We start from the raw sequence: 23,673 nt of genomic DNA, 5'->3' as shown, positions 1-23,673 counted from the left end.
AGATGGGCTGAGGTTCACTAATTTGCAATTCTGTTTCTAAAATTTGTGGAACACTTTCAAAAAAGTGTTTCTCAATGTAGAATTGTGAAGACTTTGAATTTCCCAGCATAGATAGCCCTTAATGTCATCAAAAGATTCAGAGAATGTAGAGAACTCTCTGCGGGTCAAAGGTCAGCAATGGATACTCGTGATCTTCGGGCCCTTTTTACTCTGCATGTAAAACAGGCATGATTCTGTACTGGAAATCATGGCCAATTCAAAAATGCAAGTTAAAGCTGTATCATGAAAAGAAGAAGCCATATGTAAAGAAAATCAAGAAACACTGCCATTTTCTCAGGGCCAAAACTCATTTAAATGGACTGAGGAACTCAGAAAACTGTTCTGTGGCTAGATGAACCAAATTTGAAATTCTATTTGGAAACCATGGACACTCTGTCCTGTGGACCGAAGAGACGAGGGACCATCCAGCTTGTTATTAGCACATGGTTCAAAAGCCTGCATCTCTAATGGTATGGGGTAACATGAATGCCTTGGTGTGTGCAGCTTACACATCTGGAAAGGCACTGTCAATGCTGAAATGTCGATTGAGGTCTTAGAGCAACATATGCTCCCATCAAGAAATCATCTCTTTCACAAAAGGCCTTGCATATTTTAGCAAGAACATGCTAAACCCCATACCAGATCCATCACAACATCATGGCTTCACGGTCAAAGAGTCCTGGTGCTGAGCTGGCCTGCCTGCAGTCCAGACCTTTGCCTCAACAAAAAACATTTGGAGCATCCTAAACCAAAAATCTGGCAAAGAAGACCCAGGACTGTTGATCATCTACAATCCTTCATCAGAAAAGAATTGGAAAACATTGCTCTCCCAAAACTCCAGCAGCTGGTTTCTACTTCCCAGACATTCACAGCCAAGAAGAGGGGAATCTACACAATAGTAAACATGAAAGTGAAAAGGTTTTTGTATGTTCTATTGTGGTTAAAATATGGGTTTATGAGATTTGCAAATCGTTGTTCATCTGCTTTATATTTTAAACTACATCCCAACTTTTTTGGATTGGGGTTGTAATTTTTAGCCTTTTTGGGCTTTATTTAAATGCTAAGGTTTGGTTAGAATTTAAAAAAAAAATCTAATCTGGCACAGAGAAAGAGAAAAAAAACATCCAAACGGTGTAGCTGATGTTGTGTTTACCAACAGGCTGTTGTTGCTCACATATAATAGCCAGCTTCACATGCACAGAGAGGCCTGCAGTATTAGAGCTTTCACTCACTTCCCTCACAGACAGACACACAAATGAGGTGAGTCCTCACGTAACGAATCCTGCAGACAACAGCATCATGCTGCCGGCCCCATATGCATAAACCCGTATGTGAAGAGAGAGCTGGTGACACACAGATAGAGCAAGGTGAGACTGTCGCCATACCACATGTGATCATGCATACAGACGAGCGGCTCACTGCTGCGGCCGGCGTCTGGTTTCTTATGATCCACATCTCTGATTAAGAAAATGAATAGATCATTTACATGCACGAGGCGTTGAAACATACAGGAATGCCTCGCCGCCGTGCTGCCTGGTTGTTTGGCTTTGATTAGATCTGAAAACAGAATCTTTGTGGCTTATAAAAAATAAATACACAGTGGCACACGCGGGGAACAAAAACCTCCAGGAGTCACAGATTGTGCCGACGCAGCTCCAAGTTTCCAGAGCTGACCTTCCGTCTGATGTTTTTATTTTCTCTCTTGTCGCTGTCCCTGCACGTGGCCTCAAACATCACCTGGAGCTCCTCCCAGAGCTGAGAACTTTCCAGGTGACCTTACCGCTTCGTAACCTTGTTAGTATTTTGTCAAGTGCACACACAGCCGCGCACATTAGCAAGCTGACCGGTCACCGTCGGACACTGCAGGCCAAGGCAGCCGCACGCACTGCTGTCAATTAGCTGCCTCTCTAATACAATCACAGCAAATTAAGTGTTTGTTTCTTGGTATTTAAACATCCCCGAAGTTGCCTTTCATGTTGGCGGCCGTCTGTTTTACGTCTAATAGGGTTTGTGGTCCCAGTTGGAGAGTAATTGAGCGAATCATTTACCCGCCATACGAGGCTGTGAGGCTGGCTCATTCAGTTAGGGCTCTGTTGTTGTGAAGGAACGGAAGAAGTTGGACTGAACATTGCCTGTCATGATCCAATTAGCTGTCCAACAGGCCGGCTCGCTCGCTGATGAATAATTGTCAGTGCCACATGTGCTATTTTGTTGGATCTGAGGAGGGCTGCAGTGACGCAGTGAGTTGTGGCAACCAGCTTTAAACTGTGCTCATAATCGGCTCGCAGGCTGTTACATGAACACACAACACTCTGTCTGCTTGTCAAGAAAGGCTGGGGAATCGAGGCACGTCAAAATTAAGCTTTATATCTTTCAACACATGAAGAAAAATAAGTTCAAGTGTTTTCTGTTGCAGACAGAAAGACAAAGGACTCATTTATGGTCTGAAAACACGATGAAAATCCCAACAAGTAGCCCACAAAACACTTAAAAGATGCAGGAAAGCTCAATCAATCAAATTTGATCCATATGGCACCTTTGGAAAAATTCGATTGCAGTTTGAATTGTTTAACGAGGGAAGAGAAAGCCATCAACAAAAGGCAGAATACAGAGAAAGATGAATTCAGTAAACCAAGAACTAAATAAATGGTGGATGATGGAAAAATAGGAGTCCCTGCTGTAGGTAGCAGACAGGCTTTTCTCTTTTGTCTCAGGCACATACTGAATAGAACTGAAAGAATGGCTGGAGCCGTCCTACTATCTACATTCTACCTACCTTGCAAATATTGCTGCCTTGTGGAGTTTGAGATAATATGTTTATTTTTTAATTCTCTCAGCTTGGTTTATACAATATCGGTCATTTACAACAGGGCCACATTTGACTCACAAATAGTGGGGGGGGGGGGGGTGTCAGGCTGCAGACCTTCAACTGTCAGACCCGTTTCTACTCTCAGGCCAAAAGTGAAATTATACCATTATACCACAGCTGATGGCGATAATGAGACATAATGCCAGCTACTGCAATTTTCAATTAAACACAACAAGAAGAAGCATTGTTACGAGACTGCTCTCAGAGATAAATGAATGTAAAAATGATTCTGTTAGCAATCTTAAAGCAATTTATATAATAATGTTGAATTTTCAGTTAAAAATGAATGAATAACTTACACTTCAAAAAAGGACTCTCTTTCCTTTTCTAATTAAAGGATATTAGGATCGATAACTTTGATTGCATGTATTTTTTATAGTAACTGATAATTTTCATATTACAATATAGAGTAATCAGCTTTAAAAAACAATGAGTAAATCAAAAATATTATTTTATGTTTTATCTGCCTCTTAACCTGAAGTATAAACACACCTGAACTTATTTTGTAATTAATTTATTTTCCTATACTGAAGGTGATTACTGGAGGTTTTTTTGTAGTTTATTTAGATTTTTCTGTCTCCCAAACTGGAAGTGCTTAATGTATTTTTTTATTTTTTATTTTTTATTTTTTTTTACATATTTGGATTTATTTTGGTATCAACTGGAAGTGTCTACTGGATTTTATTAAGATTTTATTTTTTTACAAACCAGAAATATCTACCACAGTTTATTTTTGGAATTTATTTAGATTGAATGTTTTTAACATACTGAGAGTGTCTGCTAGATTTAATTTTGTGATTTATTTACATTTTATTTTGGCACAAACAGGAAGTGTCAACTGATTTTTTTTGTGTGTGATTTATTCTGATTATACTTTGTTTTTATTTAATTATTTATTCATTTGTTTGTTTGTGTGTTTATTTCTTTATTGTAGGAGACAGAGCACATTAACGACCATGTAACAACTGTAGGCTATTTTTCAGCTGTAGTGCTCTGCAGGTTGATGGTTCTCATATAAAATGGTACATCAAGCTTTTACATAAAGAAGATAAAAATATATACATGAAATTAAACAACACATATATACCAAACAACATAAACAATACAGTAGTATACATTGACCCACATATAACAGCACAGCAGGGAGCTACATGACTCTGCTAAAGACTGTCTAGGAATAAAGAGACTGTTACAGCTAAAGTGTGTAAGGTGTTAAAGTGCATAAGGCAGATGGTAAAGTGCTGAAGTGCTGATGTATTGCATATGATCATGAATGTGCTCAAGGAAATTGCACATTTGCCTTGGCTTGTTTATTTAAACAGCTGATATGATTGCACATAGCCCTATTAAACAGAATTAGCATTTACAGATATGTTAAGCATGTATTTTTGCAAAGGAACCACATACGCAAGTGTATCTATATATGTAATATTGCACAGAAGATGCATACATAGTTTTATGTAAGTACACAGAGAGATAATGAAATGATTAAACATTCAGATGACTCTTGAAACTTGCAAAGCTGCAGCGTTCCCTCACTGAGAGAGGTGAACAATTCTATAATGGGCTTCCTTTGAAAGATAAGACATTTTGACCAAAAGTGGAACATCTTAGCTCACATAGCTGGAGTGTCTACTGGAGTTTATTTTGTCATTTATGTTGATTCTATTTTGTTACATACAGCAAGTGTCTGCTACAGTTTTTTTATTCGTTGGGATTGTATTTGTTACAGACTGGAAGTGTCTTCCACATTCTATTTTGTAATTTTTTTAGATTCCATTCCCTCACGGACAGCAAGTGTCCACTGGATTTTATTTTGTGATTTATTTTGATTTTACTTTTCACAAACCAGAAGTGTCTTCCAGAATTTATTTTGTAAATGTTTTTTTCACAATCAGGAAGTGTCTGCCCACCTAGTTTCATGATTAGAGAGAAGCAGCGTGAATGAGCATCCTTGTCTTTCTCCTTTTTCTTCTTTTTTATAACCTTCTTTTCTTATTCTTCCTTATCTACCTTATCTACTCCTCTTCTTAGTTGGGCTTTATAGAGGTTGACACAGTTTAGGCCCATTACCACCTTGAAAAAGAGATCAGTGGGAGTCAATGGGACTCACCTGGCTATACAAAGGTTTAATGAATAGAAAAATAGATAACAAATAAAAACTGTGGTATAATCACACAAGTCTCTCTACAGGCCTGACAGTGGAGAGGGGGCTGAAACTTGAAGTTTTTAAATCCGACTGTCTTGCAAATAGTGCAGAATGTTAGAAAATTTTAGTGCTGTACCATTTTGAATAATAAGTACAGAAAAAAATTGCAAAATTACAGTGTACCATGCAACACTACCCCCTACTGATTAATGAAGGGAGGAGAGTGTGCACAGAAGAATATGCCAGCAGCAGGTTGGACAAGCTCAGAATGACTGATTATAAAAAGTTACATCAGGTCGGGAGAAAGTGTGTTTCTAAAAAATCAGCTTTTGGACATTTTGAATCAGTTCACGATTTTAGAAATCAGTAATTGCATGCACTATGTGAACTGATTTATTCCTACAACCTCTGTGCAGGGGTTCCCTACCTTTTTTTCCATAGAGGTCCTTGTCCTTAGCTCTTTATCTCTAAGAATAAACCATAAACTAACCACAAAAGTGACCACATGTAGAATGCAAACATTCATCATTAGATGAACAAAGATGTTTCATTTCTCACTAATTTTTCAGAGCTGACCCTGTTTTTTGTTTGTTTGTTCGTTTGTTTCCAGGTTGAACTTCTTTAGAGACGTTCCTAATTTCAGAGTTCTGGCGTGTGGAGGAGACGGCACCGTGGGCTGGATCCTGGACTTCATAGGTGCTGTTGCATTCCTTTATTTCATATTGATTATTGCCACAACATTAAGTTTTTGTCCCTGAACTGCTTTCATAGTTATATAACACACATTGCAGACTTTAAAACCTGAAGAGAAGATTTCTTACTCTGGGTCTTTATTTTAATGCTCAGACATTATAACAAATTGTAACCAATTTGATTAATTTTTGCAGAAATTGTATTATACGTCCACTTTTACAGTTTTTGTTGAGCCAAAAGTGGTGAGGTTGTTGTTTGCATGTAGACTTGAATTATTTCAGTGTCTGTCGTCAGTAAAGATAAATGGGTAATTATGTGAGTTGGAAAACAACATACAAGTCATCATTTGAGAAAACAGTCACTTGTCCTCTTCTATTTGGTCTTGAGGACGTGTGTCTTGTTCTGGCTCTCAAAAATTGCCTCAATTTTTTATCAATCAAAACAAAGAGACGTAATAACAGCCAGGTAAAATGCATTTCTTGAAATAGACAGCTGGACGTATTATTGTGTTGTAGTTTTACGAATCGGGCTGCAGGATGAGTTTGATGCTTTCTTTGCAGTGATTCTTGTTTTCTTATTTGGCCTTGTTTCACATCATATTGTGATTTTTGTCCCGCTGCTTCAGATAAGGCCAACCTGGACAGGAACCCCCCTGTGTGTATACTTCCTCTGGGCACAGGCAACGACCTGGCAAGGTGTCTGCGCTGGGGAGGAGGTACTGAAGAAAACAAATGTGTACATTGCAGTGAAATGCAGTTAGAAAAAGGCTGGTGATACAGCATGAACAAGCAGATATGTCACAAAAGCGTTTATTAAACCACAGCATTTCAACCTGACATCTTCAGGTGATCACTTTTTAAAATTTGTTATCTCTGGTTTAAATGTGGTGATTTAGCACAGTTTTTGTGTTTAGGAGCAAGTGAGATACATCTCCTTATTACAGGATGTGTTGCTTGTACTTTTTCCCTCATTATTGCCCTAAAATAACCAGTTTTGTAATAGATTCTTGTTATTGACCCATTGAGGCCAGGCTGATCCTAGAAAACTTCAGAAAACGTTTGACAACTCTTTTGCAACTCTTTTAAAATTACTCAAAAAATGAAATTAAAACTCACTGATGCATTGCATACAGTGATTTAATTTAACAAATTAAAAAAGAGATAAAATGCTCATTTTGCATGAATCGATTATCCTCAAATGTGCAAATCATAATACTTTATGAAAAAGCTTTACATTAAAACAGGCTGAAACCAAAATGTTATACAGAAAATTTAAAAATAAATCATCTTTCACAGGGCACAGATAACCTTGTGGTTAGGTCATGCCCTATGTACGTGGGTAACCTGGGTTCAAGTCTAACCTGTGGCCCCTTTCCTGCATATCTGCCCCCCCCCCTCTCATTCCTGCTTCCGCCTCTATCCTCTACTCTAAATAAAGGCATAAAAAGCCCCAAAACAAATCTCTTACAAAAACAACGTTCTCAGTAAAACAAGTGAAATTTCACAGCCCAGATGTTACCAGTGGTATACCAGTCATATATCATCTATTTGTACTTGGTTTTAGAAAATATTTCTCGCTTTAAATTCTTATAACTGCTAGACACTAATTTCCAAGATACCCAGAGCTACATAAAGTAGTTCATATATAATAATATGATCTTAAAACATTTAAAATGCATTGAAAAATTCCCTTTTTCAACAAAGATCTTAGTCTTTTTTTATGATTTTTAGGTGTTCAAGATGGTCTTTATTACCCCTCTAAAAGTCAAAATGCTATGCAGACAGCAGTAAAACATACGTCCACTCATCAGGCAACAAATAGATGCAAAGGCCAAAAAAAAACATGACATAACATTTAAAAGAATACAGTTTAGTTTAATTACCATTAAACAAGCTTATGATTTATCTATTTTAAGATGGCAGGAGAAACAAGCTAGTTTTTAAGTCTTTTTGTCCCACTAAGCTGTTAGACTGAATCTACTGTAGTGCTGCACAATAAATCTAAACAGAATTGCAGTTGCAATGTAGGCTGTGATTACATAATTACATAAAAAGCTGTTATTATTTTTGCATGATGTAGAACTTAAAGGTTTTCAAACGGCCTGCAATAATGCCTTTAATTTTACAATAGTTCCTCTACTGCACCTCAAAGAAGTACCCTCATTTCAAAAAAAGAGAAACCTTATTTTTTTGTACAGTAGTAAGTTATTCTGAAAGCAGGGTCTGGACCTGCTTTCAGAATAACCCTAGTCCTATATTTTTGTATGTTTAAGTTGAGAAATAAACACTGCAAAACTATCACAGTTTGCCGCATTATCCTTTATAACCAAGCTAGTAGAAGCATTAATGTATTATATCATATTCGCAAATTGCAATCCTGTCCAGTAAACTTGCAATTACATACCAAATCATGCAGCACTAATCTACAGCTGGACAGAATCAACTGAAACTCTGAGAACAGAGGATGACTGTGATCAGCGAAGACTAGGTGGGCTTTTTTAAAAGTCTTTACTGTGTCCCGGTTGGTCAACTCATTCAGCGCTGAACTTAAAATGTCCACACAACTTCTAACCATACTTTACTGTCTGTCACCATTTTTAATGTTGAAGGACTTGTACCGTGTGATAAAAGAGAAAGTTAAGACCGATTCTGTAAAACAACAATAGAACATTTTCATAGAACTGCTGTTGACATTAGAGTTCCCAAGTTTCTGTAGAAAGTGCATGCACTGATGGGCTAAAAACACTTTAAACAACCAAAATAACAACTAAAAATATGTGTTTCTTTTAGCCACAATTCATTTTATGTACGTCTGGGTTGGAACGTATTGATAACTGCATTACAGTTATTTTATATCAGTCGTTAAACAACACACCATTGTCTAAAAATCAGCAAACTAAGAGGAACTCTGCAGTACTTCACTTTAAGTTACACAGTTTAGAAGTTTTTTGAGACCCTTTTTTATGTTTCTTATGCTATTTTTTTTTTTCATTTGTTTATTCCTTGAGGCTACGAGGGCGAGAGCCTCCTGAAAATCATGCGGGACATTGAGAACAGCTCGGAGGTGATGCTGGATCGCTGGAAGATCGATGTCACGCCCGATGACAAAGATGAGCGTGGCGACCCGGTGCCTTACAGCATCGTCAACAACTACTTCTCCATCGGAGTGGTGAGTCTGACTGACATTTTCACGGGACTGAATCTCTTCTTTCTAAAATATCAAAATGTGAAAGAAATGGTCTGTTAAAGAAGGAGTCACCTCCTTTTCTCCTTATGAGCTCAGATGAAGTTTGCTTTTGTGTTTACTGACTTCCATTTAGGAATACTCACTTTTGTTAGAGAGTGAACCTACCTTGAACTGAGATGTTATTGTTTATTGGCAGAAAGGCATGGTCATAAGAAAGCTCATACGTAATGGATGCTTCTTGCAGCCAAGGCCCTAAATAGACACTAAAAGGAAGGAAAACTAGAGCTAAGCCCTGACCCTCATGAAAAAAATACCTTTGGTAGTAGTTGTAACCTTTCAGTGACAGCTGTAGGTTTATTTTGCAGCCAAGCAGCAAATAATGACATCCTTCAAACTGATGTGAAACAATTAGACACATTAGAGGAAAAATATGATCAAAACATACTAGAACAATAGAAAAATCCTGATATTCATGCTAAAACTGTTTGAACACCAAACCCTCTGGTGAATACTTCTTATGAATGAAAAATAAAAAATTAGCCTACAGATCAGAGATTCTAGCCGTTAATCACAACAGAACTGAAAATAGTCAACTTTCTGGTACAGAAATTGAGGTCCTTGTGAATAAAAAGGTTATTAGAAATCACATGTTGTTTGCTTGCAGAACCAGGGTTTGTTGTGCACAAACAAGGCAGCTCTATGAGCCGGCTCTTTTTATGTGAACAATGTAAGCCAGATACTGTTAAAGAGCTTTTTTTATTGTTGTTGTTTTATGACAACACATTTGGGCCACTTAAATAAATAAAGACAAACTGTTAACTTTAAGAAACAAACTACATTTTTTTGAGATTATTAAGTCATACATTTATGAGAAACCAAACTTAGATTTTTTTTGTTGAAGTTGTGAATTTCAAATTTTGAATTTTGAAATTTTTGAGTTTCATAAGTTGTTAATTTGCAAGAAAAAAGCCTGAAACTTTTTGGCTTAAAAAGTCAGAAGCGAAGGCGAAAAAACTGGGGGGTTTAAAAAAGCGTTTATTTGCAAAAAAAAAAAAAAAAACTGACGTTTTCAGTTATAAACGTTGTAAATTTTTAGAATTTGTGAGATCAAAAGTCAAGAACAGCCTTATTGTGGAAGAAAATCGTACAAAATGAAGCTGTTCCCTTGCGCTGCTCCTGCAGTTTAGAGACTAATCAAATTATGCATTTAACTGGGACTGAGCATTAAGGAAATAATGGGGATTTTTGCCCAAAATCATCACATTATCATTACCATCCGACTTAAAGAGACGTTGCTTCAAATTTGGGCTATTCAGAAGAAAATGCACACAGCAGCATGTTGGTTAAGACCCTGATCAACCAGTTTTTTTTGCTTTATTCCCTTAGAAAAGTACAACTTTATAATGGCATTGAAATTGTCAAGCTTTTTTCTCATTGATTTATGAATTTTAAACTCAAAAGCTGTAAGCTTGGTTATCCATACATTTGCAACTCATGAAACTCAAAACTATAATTTTTTTTTAATGGATCCATTTTTTGATCATTTTTAGAGTGGCCCTTGTTTAGCCATAGTTTAGTCATAGTTTTTTATGGACAGAATTAGGGGATGATTGTTGTTTACACCACTCTACCATAGTCACACCACACACCTTGGACTCATGCTTCATGGTTTAATAATCCTCAATGCCAGAGGTGTTTGTATTCAGCCTGAACGATGTTTATTGGGTATTTTGAAAAATTGATATGAGACTTTCATTCATTTAGAAATGTGGCACAACTGGAGTAAAATACCCACATCATGGATCAAAACATTGCTAAATTTGGTGGATTTAATGGATAAAAAAAGATTTTATATAAAGAGTTGTTTGGTAGCTGAAGGACCTGGTTCTTCCTGCTGAACTGAGCTGAATGATCCTGATCACTAAAAAGGAACCAGGACTCCCATTCCTAGCAGGGACAGTGGCGTTTGCCAGTTTCAGCTGCTGTTTCGCATGTGAGCAACATTTATAAATGAGACCACTGGTGTTTTCCCTTTTTAATGTTAACTCTCTGACTTGCTGGCTGATAGATATGTTGTTTGCATGTGTTGTTTGGGTCTTTTTAGTTCTTCTAGTTTTAACCAGTTCCCATTAGAGGGAGACTCTTTTTCTCTTTGTCTGACATAAAAATGTGTGTAATTTAATTTCTTCACTAATCTTTTGTTATCGCGCAACAACATGTTCTTGAAATCATGAAAACAACTCAGAAAACATCCACTTTCTTTTGTTTGCAGGCTTTTAGTGAAGGCACATTTTGCACAGCTGGTGGAGGATGCATATAGCACCTTTTTTTAATTCTTCCACACCAAAGTTAAGTTTAATTACTGTGACAATCGTCTCAGTCACAGACTAGAAAAGGTGCCAGTAAACAGCTTACCCCACATCCAAACTAAAACAGAACAAAGACGGAACTGCTCCTGCACTCTTTGACGTACTAAAGTGTATTAATTTTTAATTACAGCATAATAAGTCCATTTATTTGTGTTGATCACGTTCTGGTTGGGTGTCTGTTGAGATATGCTCAAGCCTGAAGTGTTTCTAAATTGATAAACAGGCCTTCTTGTGTGTTTTTACGGTGCTACGCTTCCTTCAGTGCCCTCCCTGTCCATCTCAACCATAATGACACTGATTTCACGTAGCTCATGTTAGCCATTACTGATAAATGTCAGGGGGAAATATGGTAATTGACATTTGCAGGTGGTAGAGGAGGGAGCCTCTGGATGTTGTGAGTTTTTGTGCACACTGTAGCTGGGATGTAAGTGATGCATGGCCTCTCAAATGTTAGTTGAATAACACCTCCAGCCGGGGCCCCTAATGACCCTGTTGGAGGATATTAGAGGACAGGTCTTGTTAACATTGTGATAGAGGAGAACAATGGCTGTCATCTGTCTGCACGGTTCAATGTATGCTCATGTGTGCAAGGGGAAGTAGTTACAGTCTGAAATAAATCTCTGGATGATCATCCTGATGTTAAAGTACTTCAGTATCACAGAATAAATGTCAAAAACTATTTTCTCTCTGTGGATTTAGTACATTTATTGTGACCAGGGAGGAAACAGAATTGTGATCATACCTGCTAACGATCCGATTTTTCCTGGTTTCTCGCCACCCTTTAACCTCATTATGAATACTCTACATATCCATATGTTTAATCTAAAAATACCACATTATCTACCCTTAAAAAAAACTCCTCACAGGAGCTTTTAGTTGTTTGTGAAGCAGAATTAAATTAACACTGATGTCTCTTTTTGGTCCATTAAATACAAGGCCATCAGTGACCAGTCTGACTATTCTGTACAGTAAACTTCTGATTAATGCCTGTAATTTGCCAGCAGGTCAGGGTCAGACAAATCCATTTACAGCATGCTGAAGAAACTACCTTCGTCTAATTTTTCCACAAAAAAATACCAGGGTTAAGTTAGAAAAAGGACATTTACAAAACAAGAACATAGTTCAGCAAAGATAAACTGGCCTGCTTTGTCCGGCAAGTGTACAAAAATCAACACAAATAATCAATTTAGAAATGAAAGATTAATTGTCCTACTTTTGCAAACAAAGCATGTCATCTAGTTGTCAAGTCTCTACCATCAGTATGGGCAACATCTTCAAAAAAATTGCTTCATTCATTTTATTCTCACCACCAGAGAACTGCATTGTTGCAACTCTTAGGGTACTCTCACTTCAACAGTTAAAATGACCTAAAATATGACTAAATAAATAGCCCCATCAGAAGTTTTTGGTAGCATTTCTATATATTCACTGGCCACTTTATTAGGCACACCTTTGAAAGAGTCAGGTCAAACCTCCTTTTGCTGTCAGAACTGCCTTAATTCTTCATCACATAGTTGCCGCAGCTTTGTAAGCTGAAGCGTTAATTTTGTCAACTAAAACTATAACTAAAAAATGTTCATCAACAGCCTTTTTTCAAGAGAAAGACCAGACTAAGACTAGCCAAAAATAGATCTTTGATGAATAAAACTGACAAAAAGTAAGTTAAGTTTTCGTCAGGATGACTAAAACAAGACTAAAATGTAATTTTGTTTTTGTCTGACATTCAAAATCCATGATATTTCTCCACTGTGGGTAAATCTGTCAAAAAACAAAACATCTGTATCTCTTCTGCTTCTCAGCTGTAGAAAGCAGGGACCCTAGGTTTGGCAGGGTGCACAGAACACACTACCATAACTTGGTACCAGATTTGGACAAGAGAACAAATGCTTGGACTAAAAGTAAAGACTAAAATGTGAGGACTTTTTATGGACTAAAACTAGACAAAAATATTTCTGAGTTTTCGTTGACTAAAACTAGACTAAAACTATAAAGGGTAGAAATGACTAAAATATGACTAAAACTTAAGACATGTAATCCAAAAACTAAGACTGAGACTTAAATCAAAAATAGCTGTCAAAATTAACACTGGTCGGCTGCTCATCCTTGATGCAAATCTCCCGTTCCACCACATCCCAAAGGTGCTCTATTGGATTGAGATCTGGTGATTGTGGAGGCCAGTGAAGTACAGTCAAATCACTGTCATGTACTAGAAACCAGTTTGAGATGATTTGAGCTTTGGTGCATTATCCTGCTGGAAGTAGCCATCAGGAGATGGGTGGTCATAAAGGGATAGACATAGTCAGCAACAATACTCAGGTAGGCGGAAGCATTTAAACCATGCTCAGTCGGTACCAAGGGGCCCTAAGAGCCAAGAAAATATTGACCACATCATTACACCACCACCACCAGCCTTAACTATTGTTACAAGGCAGGATGGATCCATGCTTTCATTCTGATTATGCCAAATTCTGACCCTACCATCTGAATGATGCGGCTGAAATCAATACCTATCAGACCGGACAATGTTTTTCCAATCTTCTGTTGTCTAATTTTAGTGAGCCTGTGTGAATTGTGGCCTCAGTTTCCTGTTCTTAGCTGACAGGAGTGGCACCCAGTGTGCTAGTCAGCGTCCAAGTTGAGTCATAAGTCCTCCAAATCAAGACTTTAGTCGGACTTGAGTCTGAGTCCTGGACTTGAGTCTGACTGAGTTTTACCTCGCTAACAGCCAATAAAACTGAGTGCTTGTCAGCCATACTTGGCTGAAAGTGGCAAATGTGTGACTTCAAACACAAAGCTTTTTGTGCCACTGGGTTAATTTTTTTTTTTTAGTCTTAGCTAGGGGTGGGTGAAAAAATCAATATAGCACAGTATCACGATATTTTGTCTGCTGATATATCAAAACTTCTCGTCCACCAAGAATCGTTTTTTTTAAATTGATTGCAAATATGAGCTGAAGTCTATTATAATGGCAAAAGTTAGAATGTTAGAAAGTTAGAACAACAAATATGGCAGCACCAGAGGAAGGACATTAGGAATGCAAGCAAATTAGAATGGATGTGTCACAGAAGGTTTGCAAGAAGTGTTACATTAAAATAAAATACTCTATTAATACGACAAACATGAGTGCAAGACTAATGCTAAATCAGCTAAACAGATGAAAAAATGGTATAGATTGCAATATATCGCAATATATGGTTTCACAATACTCACTGTGTTGCAAAATGTTGAAAATCACAATAATATCCAATCATGACCCAAGTACCTTGATAATATTGCATTGTGGGGCCACTAGTGATTTCCACCCCTAGTGTTTGATTTTCTGATGGTTCCTGAAGAATAAATGTTTTTATTTTGTATTAATCAGCATTCATGATCAAAATAGGCAGACTCAAACAGGCGATTTTCCTCTTATGACTGTTTTGATACACACTTCCTTGTGTAACTGCTGTGAAAGCTGCAAAATGAAAAGAAACACAAAGTTAAGCTTTGACCAGTTGATTTATTCTTGGTGTGTACATCAGAATCAGACATCTTTGGCCTGCCTGCTCCATAAAGTCACTCTAACCCCTGTCATCTTTGCTCTGTTAGCGAGATTAGCACCCTGCAGGCGTGATGATGACAAATGAAGTTGTTTGTAGGGGATTAAAAGGACTTTGAGCTCTCTATGGATTCGAGTGTGATATAATATTTTGTGACACATTTTTACATCAGATGTTTTTTGTTGCTTTCCGTTGGCTGAAAAAAAGGAATTACAATAAAGATTATGAGACAAGTCAAGCTAATAATTACCTCAGAGATTATGCAGATGAAGAGCGGATTGTTTCTGTAATGACACTGTAGAAATCAAAAGATCAGCAGTAGCAGCCACCACGGACAGAAAACATCAACACCAACATGTAGTGAAGTTAAAGTCCTTTTAATCAGTATTTTTCTGGATGTTTGTGACTCTCGGGCTCAAACAGCTTATGTCAGCAGCTCATAAAGAGACTAAAACATTAAACTTGGTTATAATCCAAGAATCCAGGTGAAAAAAACACGGTTTCTTCCTTTTTTTTGGTCAGTTCTTCCTCAGTAACCTTCTGCCACGGCCCTGCAGGACTGAGAATTAATGTCGCCATCCCTTTGGGAGGATGTGGAAGTGACGTGAAGTGTAATGATCTCAATCAGGGCCAGGGGTGAGAGACAGAACTAATCACTGAGCACGCTCCGCTACCATAATGCAGTCAGTCGCCCTAATGACCCCAGCGCTCCTGTCAAAGCCATTATTCTCCCCCGTAGTGAAAGGCACATCAAACCGCTGGGGCCCACTCATAATTGGACTAAACTTTGAGCTATGAGAAGACATTACACATGTCCTGTATTAATTTAGCAGCCCGAATTTTACATTGGTAATTATTTGAAGGCAGCTAGGGGGAGAGTGAGTGAAGACCCCCACTGCAGTGAAGGAGTCAAAGCTTGACGAGCTGAGTTTGTTCAACATGTGTTGATACTTTCACTGGCTTGTCCCTTTTTACTAGTTCAGCAATCTTTTCAAATCCCATGCCAGATTAAAAGAAAGTTTTTTATTGAAGTATATGACATAAATTATGCTGTAGTTGTCTCACCACACAGCTTATCCTGTAAATATTCTGATATTCTGAACTCTTGGCTTATTTTTTTCCAACTGAACCTGTGCATATGAGACAAATAGACACAGTCTTATTTCAATTTCACATCCAAAGGGTTAAGGCCTGCGTCCACATCCACTGTTTCCACCTAATGTCTAAAAAAATGTAAGGAATCCTGGCAGCAGGTAGAGACTGAGGATTTACATCCTGGAATAAATGTTGTAGATTCAACATTGCTGTTGATAAAGCTGAAACCAGAAGTCTTGCCTCCTCTTGATTTTGAAAAGGCTAAACCCCCAGACTCTATGCTTTTAAGCCTGACTATAGGTCAGATTTTCACCTTCGAGTGTGTGGTGCTCACCTTATTTTACGGCTCTTAATTGTGTCAGAGCTTCCCCAAGCTTGGACCATAAATATAAAACATCTTTGATATTTTCAACTCTAAATCAGACCGCCTTTGACAGAATACTTACAGCAACCAAATGAGAACGAGCAGGCTGGTTACCATCACCAACAAGATGTTGCATACCGTTGCAGCTCACAAGCATAAACACAACTATATCTTCAGCTCAGCCAGGATTTTATCCAAAATTCTTTTTCTCCATTTTTTAAGTGTTGCTGCAACTGGATGTATGCCAGGACAGCCAGCTAAGGATTTTAAATGCCCTCCATGTTCGATTTTCATTTGAAACTAGAATGGCTGTCTGAGGCGGCAGACCCACGCCTAAGCAGCGCCACCGAGGAACTCACGCTCTCATTGATTACTATGGTGTTCAAAATTTCAAAGTCCAAGAAAAACCGAACGGGTGCACGGATCATCACCAAAATCTCATTTATTCTTCCCTGTCACTATCCCAATATGCCCTGAAAGTTTGGTGAAGATCCGACTTTCCGTTCTCGAGTTATCTTGTACACATACAAACAAACAACCAAACAAACGAACAAAGATACGGAACCTTTTACATAACCCCCTGCCGATTTCATCGACGTGGGTAATCATGTTTGATCTTGCAAGTTTCTGAGGGATTACATCTGTGTTAAATCTTTTGTAAGATTATTTCTGACAACGGCAGGTGGGTGTGGTCTTTCGGTCTAGTGCATTGCTTTCAAACTGGTCTAGTCTCAGGACCCACCATCACCTCCTGAATGAGCAATTGCAAAATTTATGAAATTTCTGACAATTTCCCAACAAGTCAAATTTATTTAACAATGAACACTTAAGTTTTTAACTTATTAGGAACAAAATGTAACCAAACAAAGAGACAGAACAAGCATGCCGTTACAGAAACATAAACTGATATGCATGCATATGTTGTATTTTATTCCATTTCCCATGATAAGGGGCAAATTTTGGTTGTTTCCCAGAGATTTTGAGAAACTCAATCAGTTTAGAACCTAGTTTTTTTCTCAGAAAAAGAGTTTCGATCTCAAGAAAAATACTGAAATGTACTCACTATCATGGAAAAACAGGTTAAAATAAAGTGTACAAATGTGTTTTGGCTTTGGCCTTTCATACATTGTGTACTTTCAGCTTCAGTTTTTCCCACAAATATCTCTGAGACTCACCAAAAACAGCTCCATGACCCTTTTTTGGGTCCCGACCCACCATTTGAGAACCACTGGTCTAGGATGTGCTCCTATGTAGTGTCCAAGTGTCTAAAAGTTTAATTGTTTACAAGCTTAGAGTACAGTGACACAGGAATGGCTGATGCCAAGGGTGTTTAAGCGCTCAGCATGCTGAAAAAACATCACCTGTGGACACAGGCAGTGGTGTAGTGCAGTAGAGGTGGAAATTTTTAGGCACCCAATGATTCAATTTGATTACGATTCATAAGGCTAGGATTTGATTCTTAATTGATTATTGATGCATTTTGATACATGTGGGTTTTTTTTACATTTCTGTTTTTCTCAACATAATAGAAACATTGCATTTGTGTTTAGAAAAAAAGAGATAAATGTGTACTGTCTTCTAAAGGGGGTGTGTGTAGACTGGAAAGTTACAATTGCACTGAAGCAAAGGTAGCAGCATGCTTTCCCTTTAACATATCTGAAATTACAAACATAAAAATTTCATTTTTTTACAGATGAACAACAGGTAATCTAAACCTTACTGTTACTATGTGTTAGATCTCCACCTTGTCCTTCCTGTTATTCTACAGTAGCAAATATTTTATTTTAGCAAATAGTTAGTTTCTTGGTGATCTTTACAGCCTGAAGCATCAGAAGTGAAGTGTTCAAACTCTAAAGGCCCGTTTTAAGGTGAGATAAATATAAAATATGGTCTTACATGCCTTTTGCTGACACTGGTCTGTTATCATTTGTTGGACGGGCTACTTTAAAAGTAAAGGAAGAGTAAACCCACGTCTCCAGGCACCATTTCACAACTGGACACAGGCTCTTAAACAGTCCTCCTTAAATGTGCTGCAGAGCAAGCAGGTCTATGCTTATTTTATAAGTCATGTTGTCTGGGCAAAACAGACCCCTTTTTAGATTAAAAAAGTCTTAAAAACACTGGTGCAATCAGCAATGCACAAATAGAGCAGAAGTCTGGTGCTGGTGAGCTGGTGGTAACTAAACCACACAGCAGAAACTTGTGATTTCATATAGAACAGATAGGTGCAGGGACTCTAAGCTGATGTGTACATTTAATTTTACTCTTTTTCCTATTGTGATGTTATTTTCTTTTTTCTTCTACGTTTTTTTGCTGTTTTCTTAATATTAAATTGTATTTATCATCATTGTCTTGTGAAAGCAACAATAGTTTTCCCACTATTAAGACACAATGCCAGTTGTTTTCTCAAGATCTTGAGAAAAGCATTCTTTCATTGGAAAACCAGTGTTTTTATCCAGAGAGCTCAACTTTTTTATGCTGTTATCCTGAGATAAAAACAATGTTTTTACCCTGAAAATGGATCTTGAGAAAATGACAAAAGTCATGTCTCTATGATGTGAAAATCAGTGTTATGTCTCAGGAAAATTAAGATTTTGACACTGAGAAAACAGCTCTTGTTATGTACATAATATACTTTTTGGTGTTACTAAAGAATTATGGTATAATGTGATAACCTGGAAAACTATATACAGTATAAACATTGAGTTTACTGATTGGACTCTATTTCAGTCTGTTTTAACTTGTCTTGTTTCCAGTTTTATAATTTTCCATTATATAAATGTTAGTTTATTATCTTATTGTTGTGTAGGTTCTTGTTTCATGCTTAGACTTTTGTCCTGCACCTAAAAAAATTCTTAGCACAGGAAAATGGAGTAAAATAAAATGCATGGATAAATATCCACATAGGGTTTCTATAGAAAGCCTTTTAATATCATTATAAAGTGCAAATAAAGTCCAAAAGATCCATCCAAAAAATAATGTATATTTCAAGGAGAAAAGTAAAAAAAACAACAACAGAAGATTAAATTGCACACATTGTAAAATATATAATTGTTATTACTGCACAATAAGAAGAAGGGGATAATTTGCACGGAAGGATCTGTGTGTTTATTGATGGGGTAAACCAGTCATATAACCATGCTTTATTCTGTGTGATGTGGATCTCACCTCGTAGCCGTGTGAGGCCTCTTTATTGATGCACTTAGAGCGCGCTGCTCCGCTGCAGAATGACAAATTGCTGTATCCACTCCTGGCTGCTTGAAATCAGTGTTTACTGTTGCAGAAGCTGCAGCTGCTCTTGTACTGATCTCAGATAATAGAGCTCAAACCAAAGGGGAGACAACCTCTGCTGCTCCCGCTCTCTTGTTTGCAGCTATTGTCCTGTTTGTAAGAAAACCCAGTTACACTCTCTCAGATACATCCATCATCTCACCTCTCTGGCTCGCGTTGGAAGCGTGAGGTGAGTCTGCAGGGATCGGGAAGGATTCTTTTGGTCTTCTGCTTACAGCGTCTTGAAGAGACATCAAGAGAGGCTCCATTGATTTTTTTTTCCCTCTCTTTTGGCTTTCTCCTAAATGTGTGTACAGAAAGCTAGCAGGGGGTCCTCCCTGTACGTGCAGTTTCAGTAGTGCCACTCAAAACGGAGCGGGTCAAAAACAGATTGCTTCAGTGGAAGTGGGGGAAGAGGAACAAGCCCCAAAAAAGTTTACTCCAACTTAGTCTCACTCTTTCTGAGATGTTCAGAGCCGGACGAGTTTGCTGAGTTTGTCAGAGTTTGGTCTTTTTTTTCTTCTCCACAAAGGCCCTGCCAGCGTTTTCCTGCTGACTCTGACTTAGAAGTGTAAATTAAAGGAAATTTCAGCGCTGTTAATCTGTGTAGTTCATTACTTGAGACTTTGCAATCTGTTGGCAAGGTCCTCTGCATACTTTATGACACAATGGACTTCATACATATTTAGTTTAATGAAAACTGTTAATTTTGTAACAAACACCTTTGACCAAAGGTGAGATTTCACTTTGAATGAAAGTTTGAGCTCCTGCAGAATGTTTGAAAACCTAAAAATTAAGTTTGTGTAATTGAAAAAGACTTGTTTAAAGTTGATGTTTTCATCACAAGTTGTAACTTTTACAAACACAAAATCAGATTATTTCTACATAAATGCAAATCTAAAAAATTATCAGTAGCAAGCGTATATTTTAAGAAGTAAATATTACCAATTTAGACATCATGCCTGTTTTCATTTGATAAAATTATCTGCATTTTAATATCTTGAAGTGTGGCTTGGATTAAGCAAACTTTGGCCAGTTTGCCAAATTATTGTGGTTTGGTTCCACTGGTATGAAAACTGTCAGTTAAACCCTGGTGTGAACCAAACTGCCATATCGAGACCACTTGAAAGGTTAGCCTGCTTTATGACTGTGATTTGGTTCGTTGTAAGATCATGAACCAGCTTCAATCTGGCTAAACCACAGGAAGCACTCCGCTTTTCGGCCACCATAAAATTTACATGCCTCCATCTTCAGCTCAAAAATAATTTTGTGCTAGACAGAAGTATTTGACCACACCCGCAGTTGTTATATGCAGGTTTTTCAGTGAAGACCCTTGCCACAAGTGTCTAAAGTCAAGCACCTCGGCACGCAGTCTCCATTTACAAACATTTGTGATACTAAATGGGTCGCTCTGAAGAGCTCATTGACTATAATTGTAATACTGTGAAGGATGCCAACTTTGCAATAAAACTGTTCCTGAAAATAAATCCCTGCTGGATAGTCCACGGACAACTGAAAGTGATATTATTAGAAAGTGGAAGCATTCAGGAGCAACGGCAACAAAGCAGAGGATCACGTAAAATCACACAGTGGGTCAAGGACACATGCATAAAAGTTGCCAATGCTCTGCTGATTCTGTAGATGAAGAGTTCTGAACTTCCACCGGTCTTAATGCTAGCACAAAAACTGTGTATGAGTGAAGCTTGGTGGAAGTGAAGCTTGGGGGGTGGGGGGGATAATGGTGTGGGCTAGACCCCTTATCTCCAGTGATCTTAAGGCTCCAGCATAAGACATTTTGGACAATGCTATGCTTAGATGCAGCTTTGTGGCAGCAGTTTGGGGAAGGTCCATTTCAGATAGATTTTGACATTTGAGCTGACATTTAAATCTGTGAAAATGATTAGAATAATAATGCTGTTTCAGTTCAAAAAGTGGCCGTGCAGACTGGTGACTTTTGGCAAGTGCATACTTGGGGCCTGAGCACTGAGAGTGCAAGAGCTCTGTTGTTATCATAGGCATTTCATTTTGGTTCCCACTCTCACACAGTTTTGGGACATGCACCAATTTGCATAAAAATTGGCATGCACCTAGAACTCTAAAAAAAGAGAGTTTGATAAAGGTTTGAAAAATGCCACCCAAAAATTGCCTCAATAGCGCCCCCTTTCATGCTTTTCCGAAACACTGTCAAAAGGCAGTTTTACTGAGATTTATGAAATTTGGTGTGTAGATGCATCTTGGGGAGATCTACAGAAAATCCAGTAGGACCATGTTTATATCTTGATAGGAAATCTGCCATAACTTAGCCAAAATTGGGGCATTTGGGTCTGTTCCAGGGGTCATACTTGATCTATAGTTAGTTTAGTATAGTCATTAAGTACATATCTTATTTGCACATTTTGACATAACAATGAAAAGCTAATAGAAAAAGACATTCACAAGGACTTTGTTTGTTCTTGCCAGTTGCTTTGATTACAGAGCACAGCTGACTGAAAGTCACCAATTAACATTTAAATAACAAATAACATTTACTATTTAGACTGATACACCAGGAGTATTGCATGTGTACTCAGAGGAAAACATTACAGAAACAAAGAGCTGGTGGTATGTTCTGACCACCAGCCGTTAGTCTAAGCTGATCTGATGTTACTTTGGATTTATGACATTATTAAAAAGTAAGTTCTGGTTCCAAAATCAACATTGTTGTAACCTCTCCATGTTTATAGTTTACATCCCACACCTCACCTTTATGGCCTGAGCTGTCTGCTGTGCCCTCTAATGGTATCCTCTGTTAACATGCATTGTGTATTTACACGTATGTTTACAATTATTCTCATGACACAGCCGGCTGTATGGGCAGATGCAAGGCAAAACAACAAAGTCTGCTATGTCGCCCATGTGCGGTCAAATCTGTTTAAAGTTCACGAAAACAGATCCCATTTAAATAAGAAGCTTAAAATTGTCATGTCCTATTTCAGCAGCAAACTCTGCAACAATAACATAGTGTACTTTTTATCTGAGTTTACCTTATTGTGTAAATTCACGCTTACACGCTGCAATGGTGTTGATAGACTGAAAAGGCATCGCTGTCGGTCACACCATGAACATATGCTACACGAACTGTTTCACTTCAACGAGGCTGCACTTGTTGCCCCAGGTCACATACAGAGAAGGGAGGAGAGGGGAGTCAGAGAGGGTGAGAGGAGGGTCGAGGGTGACGTGTAGAGAAACAGAGAGAGAGGGGGTGGAAGGGTGAGGGAAAACATCTTGGTTACCGGGGTGTCGCAGCATCCTGTAGGTTCACTGTGAGCTGTGATTACTTCCAATGTGTGTTTAATTAATTAGCCAGTGTGGAGATGGCATGCTGTTCATCAGGGCGGCTGTCAATACGTCTCCATCCCAACCTCAACCCTGCTGCCACCTCCTGCACGCCGCTGCTTTCACCTTATAGAAACAGACTCGAGGGACATTGGGGTGTAACTGTGCTGTGAGAGAAGTTTGCTAAGTTGAATAATAAGGGAGAGATTTCATCAGATGTATATGATGATGTCATTGAAGAATAATTTTAAAAGTGCTTTGGACATTGATCATCTCTCACTGTTAGGTACCGTAAAGTTTAGAATAGAAGCTCCTCCTGTTTATCAGATGCAGGCCCTTCCACACAATGTATCCCAGTTTGTTTTGAGCAGGGAAGAGGCTGCTTTCAATGCATGGTGAATGGGAATGAATTTTTAACAGTCAGGTCCTCCTCAGCTGGTGATGATGGCTGCACTTGCAGTCATGATGGTGCGTATCCCAGCATTGTTACTGCATTTTAATAATTTGAGTGAAGCAGATTGGAGTAGCCCATGAGGCACATGTTGAAAACTTTTAATGTTTAGTGCTTACATTATTTTACAGAACACAGAAACTACTTTTTTTTCACAAAAAACAATAACTACTAGGGTCAAAATGACTACTTCCCCTGATGCTAATAGTTAGTTGTGTTCCCTTTTTGTTGGATAACAGTCTGCAGTGGTTTGTTGCACATCGGAGCCAGAGTTCTAAAGGGTCAAACAAATACTCCCACATCACTCTAGTATTCAGATCTCATAACTGGCTCC

General features: G+C 38.0%; 1 protein-coding gene across 1 annotated transcript in view; it reads left to right on the top strand.

Moving 5' to 3' along the window:
• Positions 1-23,673, top strand: part of dgkb (diacylglycerol kinase, beta) — a 119,774-nt gene that overhangs the window by 59,250 nt on the left and 36,851 nt on the right. The window contains exons 18-20 of the mRNA XM_041793564.1: positions 5,668-5,753; positions 6,376-6,465; positions 8,758-8,918. Coding sequence (XP_041649498.1) covers positions 5,668-5,753; positions 6,376-6,465; positions 8,758-8,918 — 337 coding nt within the window. The remainder of the gene's footprint in view (positions 1-5,667; positions 5,754-6,375; positions 6,466-8,757; positions 8,919-23,673) is intronic.

This window comes from Cheilinus undulatus, linkage group 8 (assembly GCF_018320785.1).
Source record: "Cheilinus undulatus linkage group 8, ASM1832078v1, whole genome shotgun sequence".
Lineage (NCBI taxonomy): Eukaryota > Metazoa > Chordata > Actinopteri > Labriformes > Labridae > Cheilinus > Cheilinus undulatus.
This window is presented reverse-complemented; position numbering and strand designations above follow the sequence as displayed.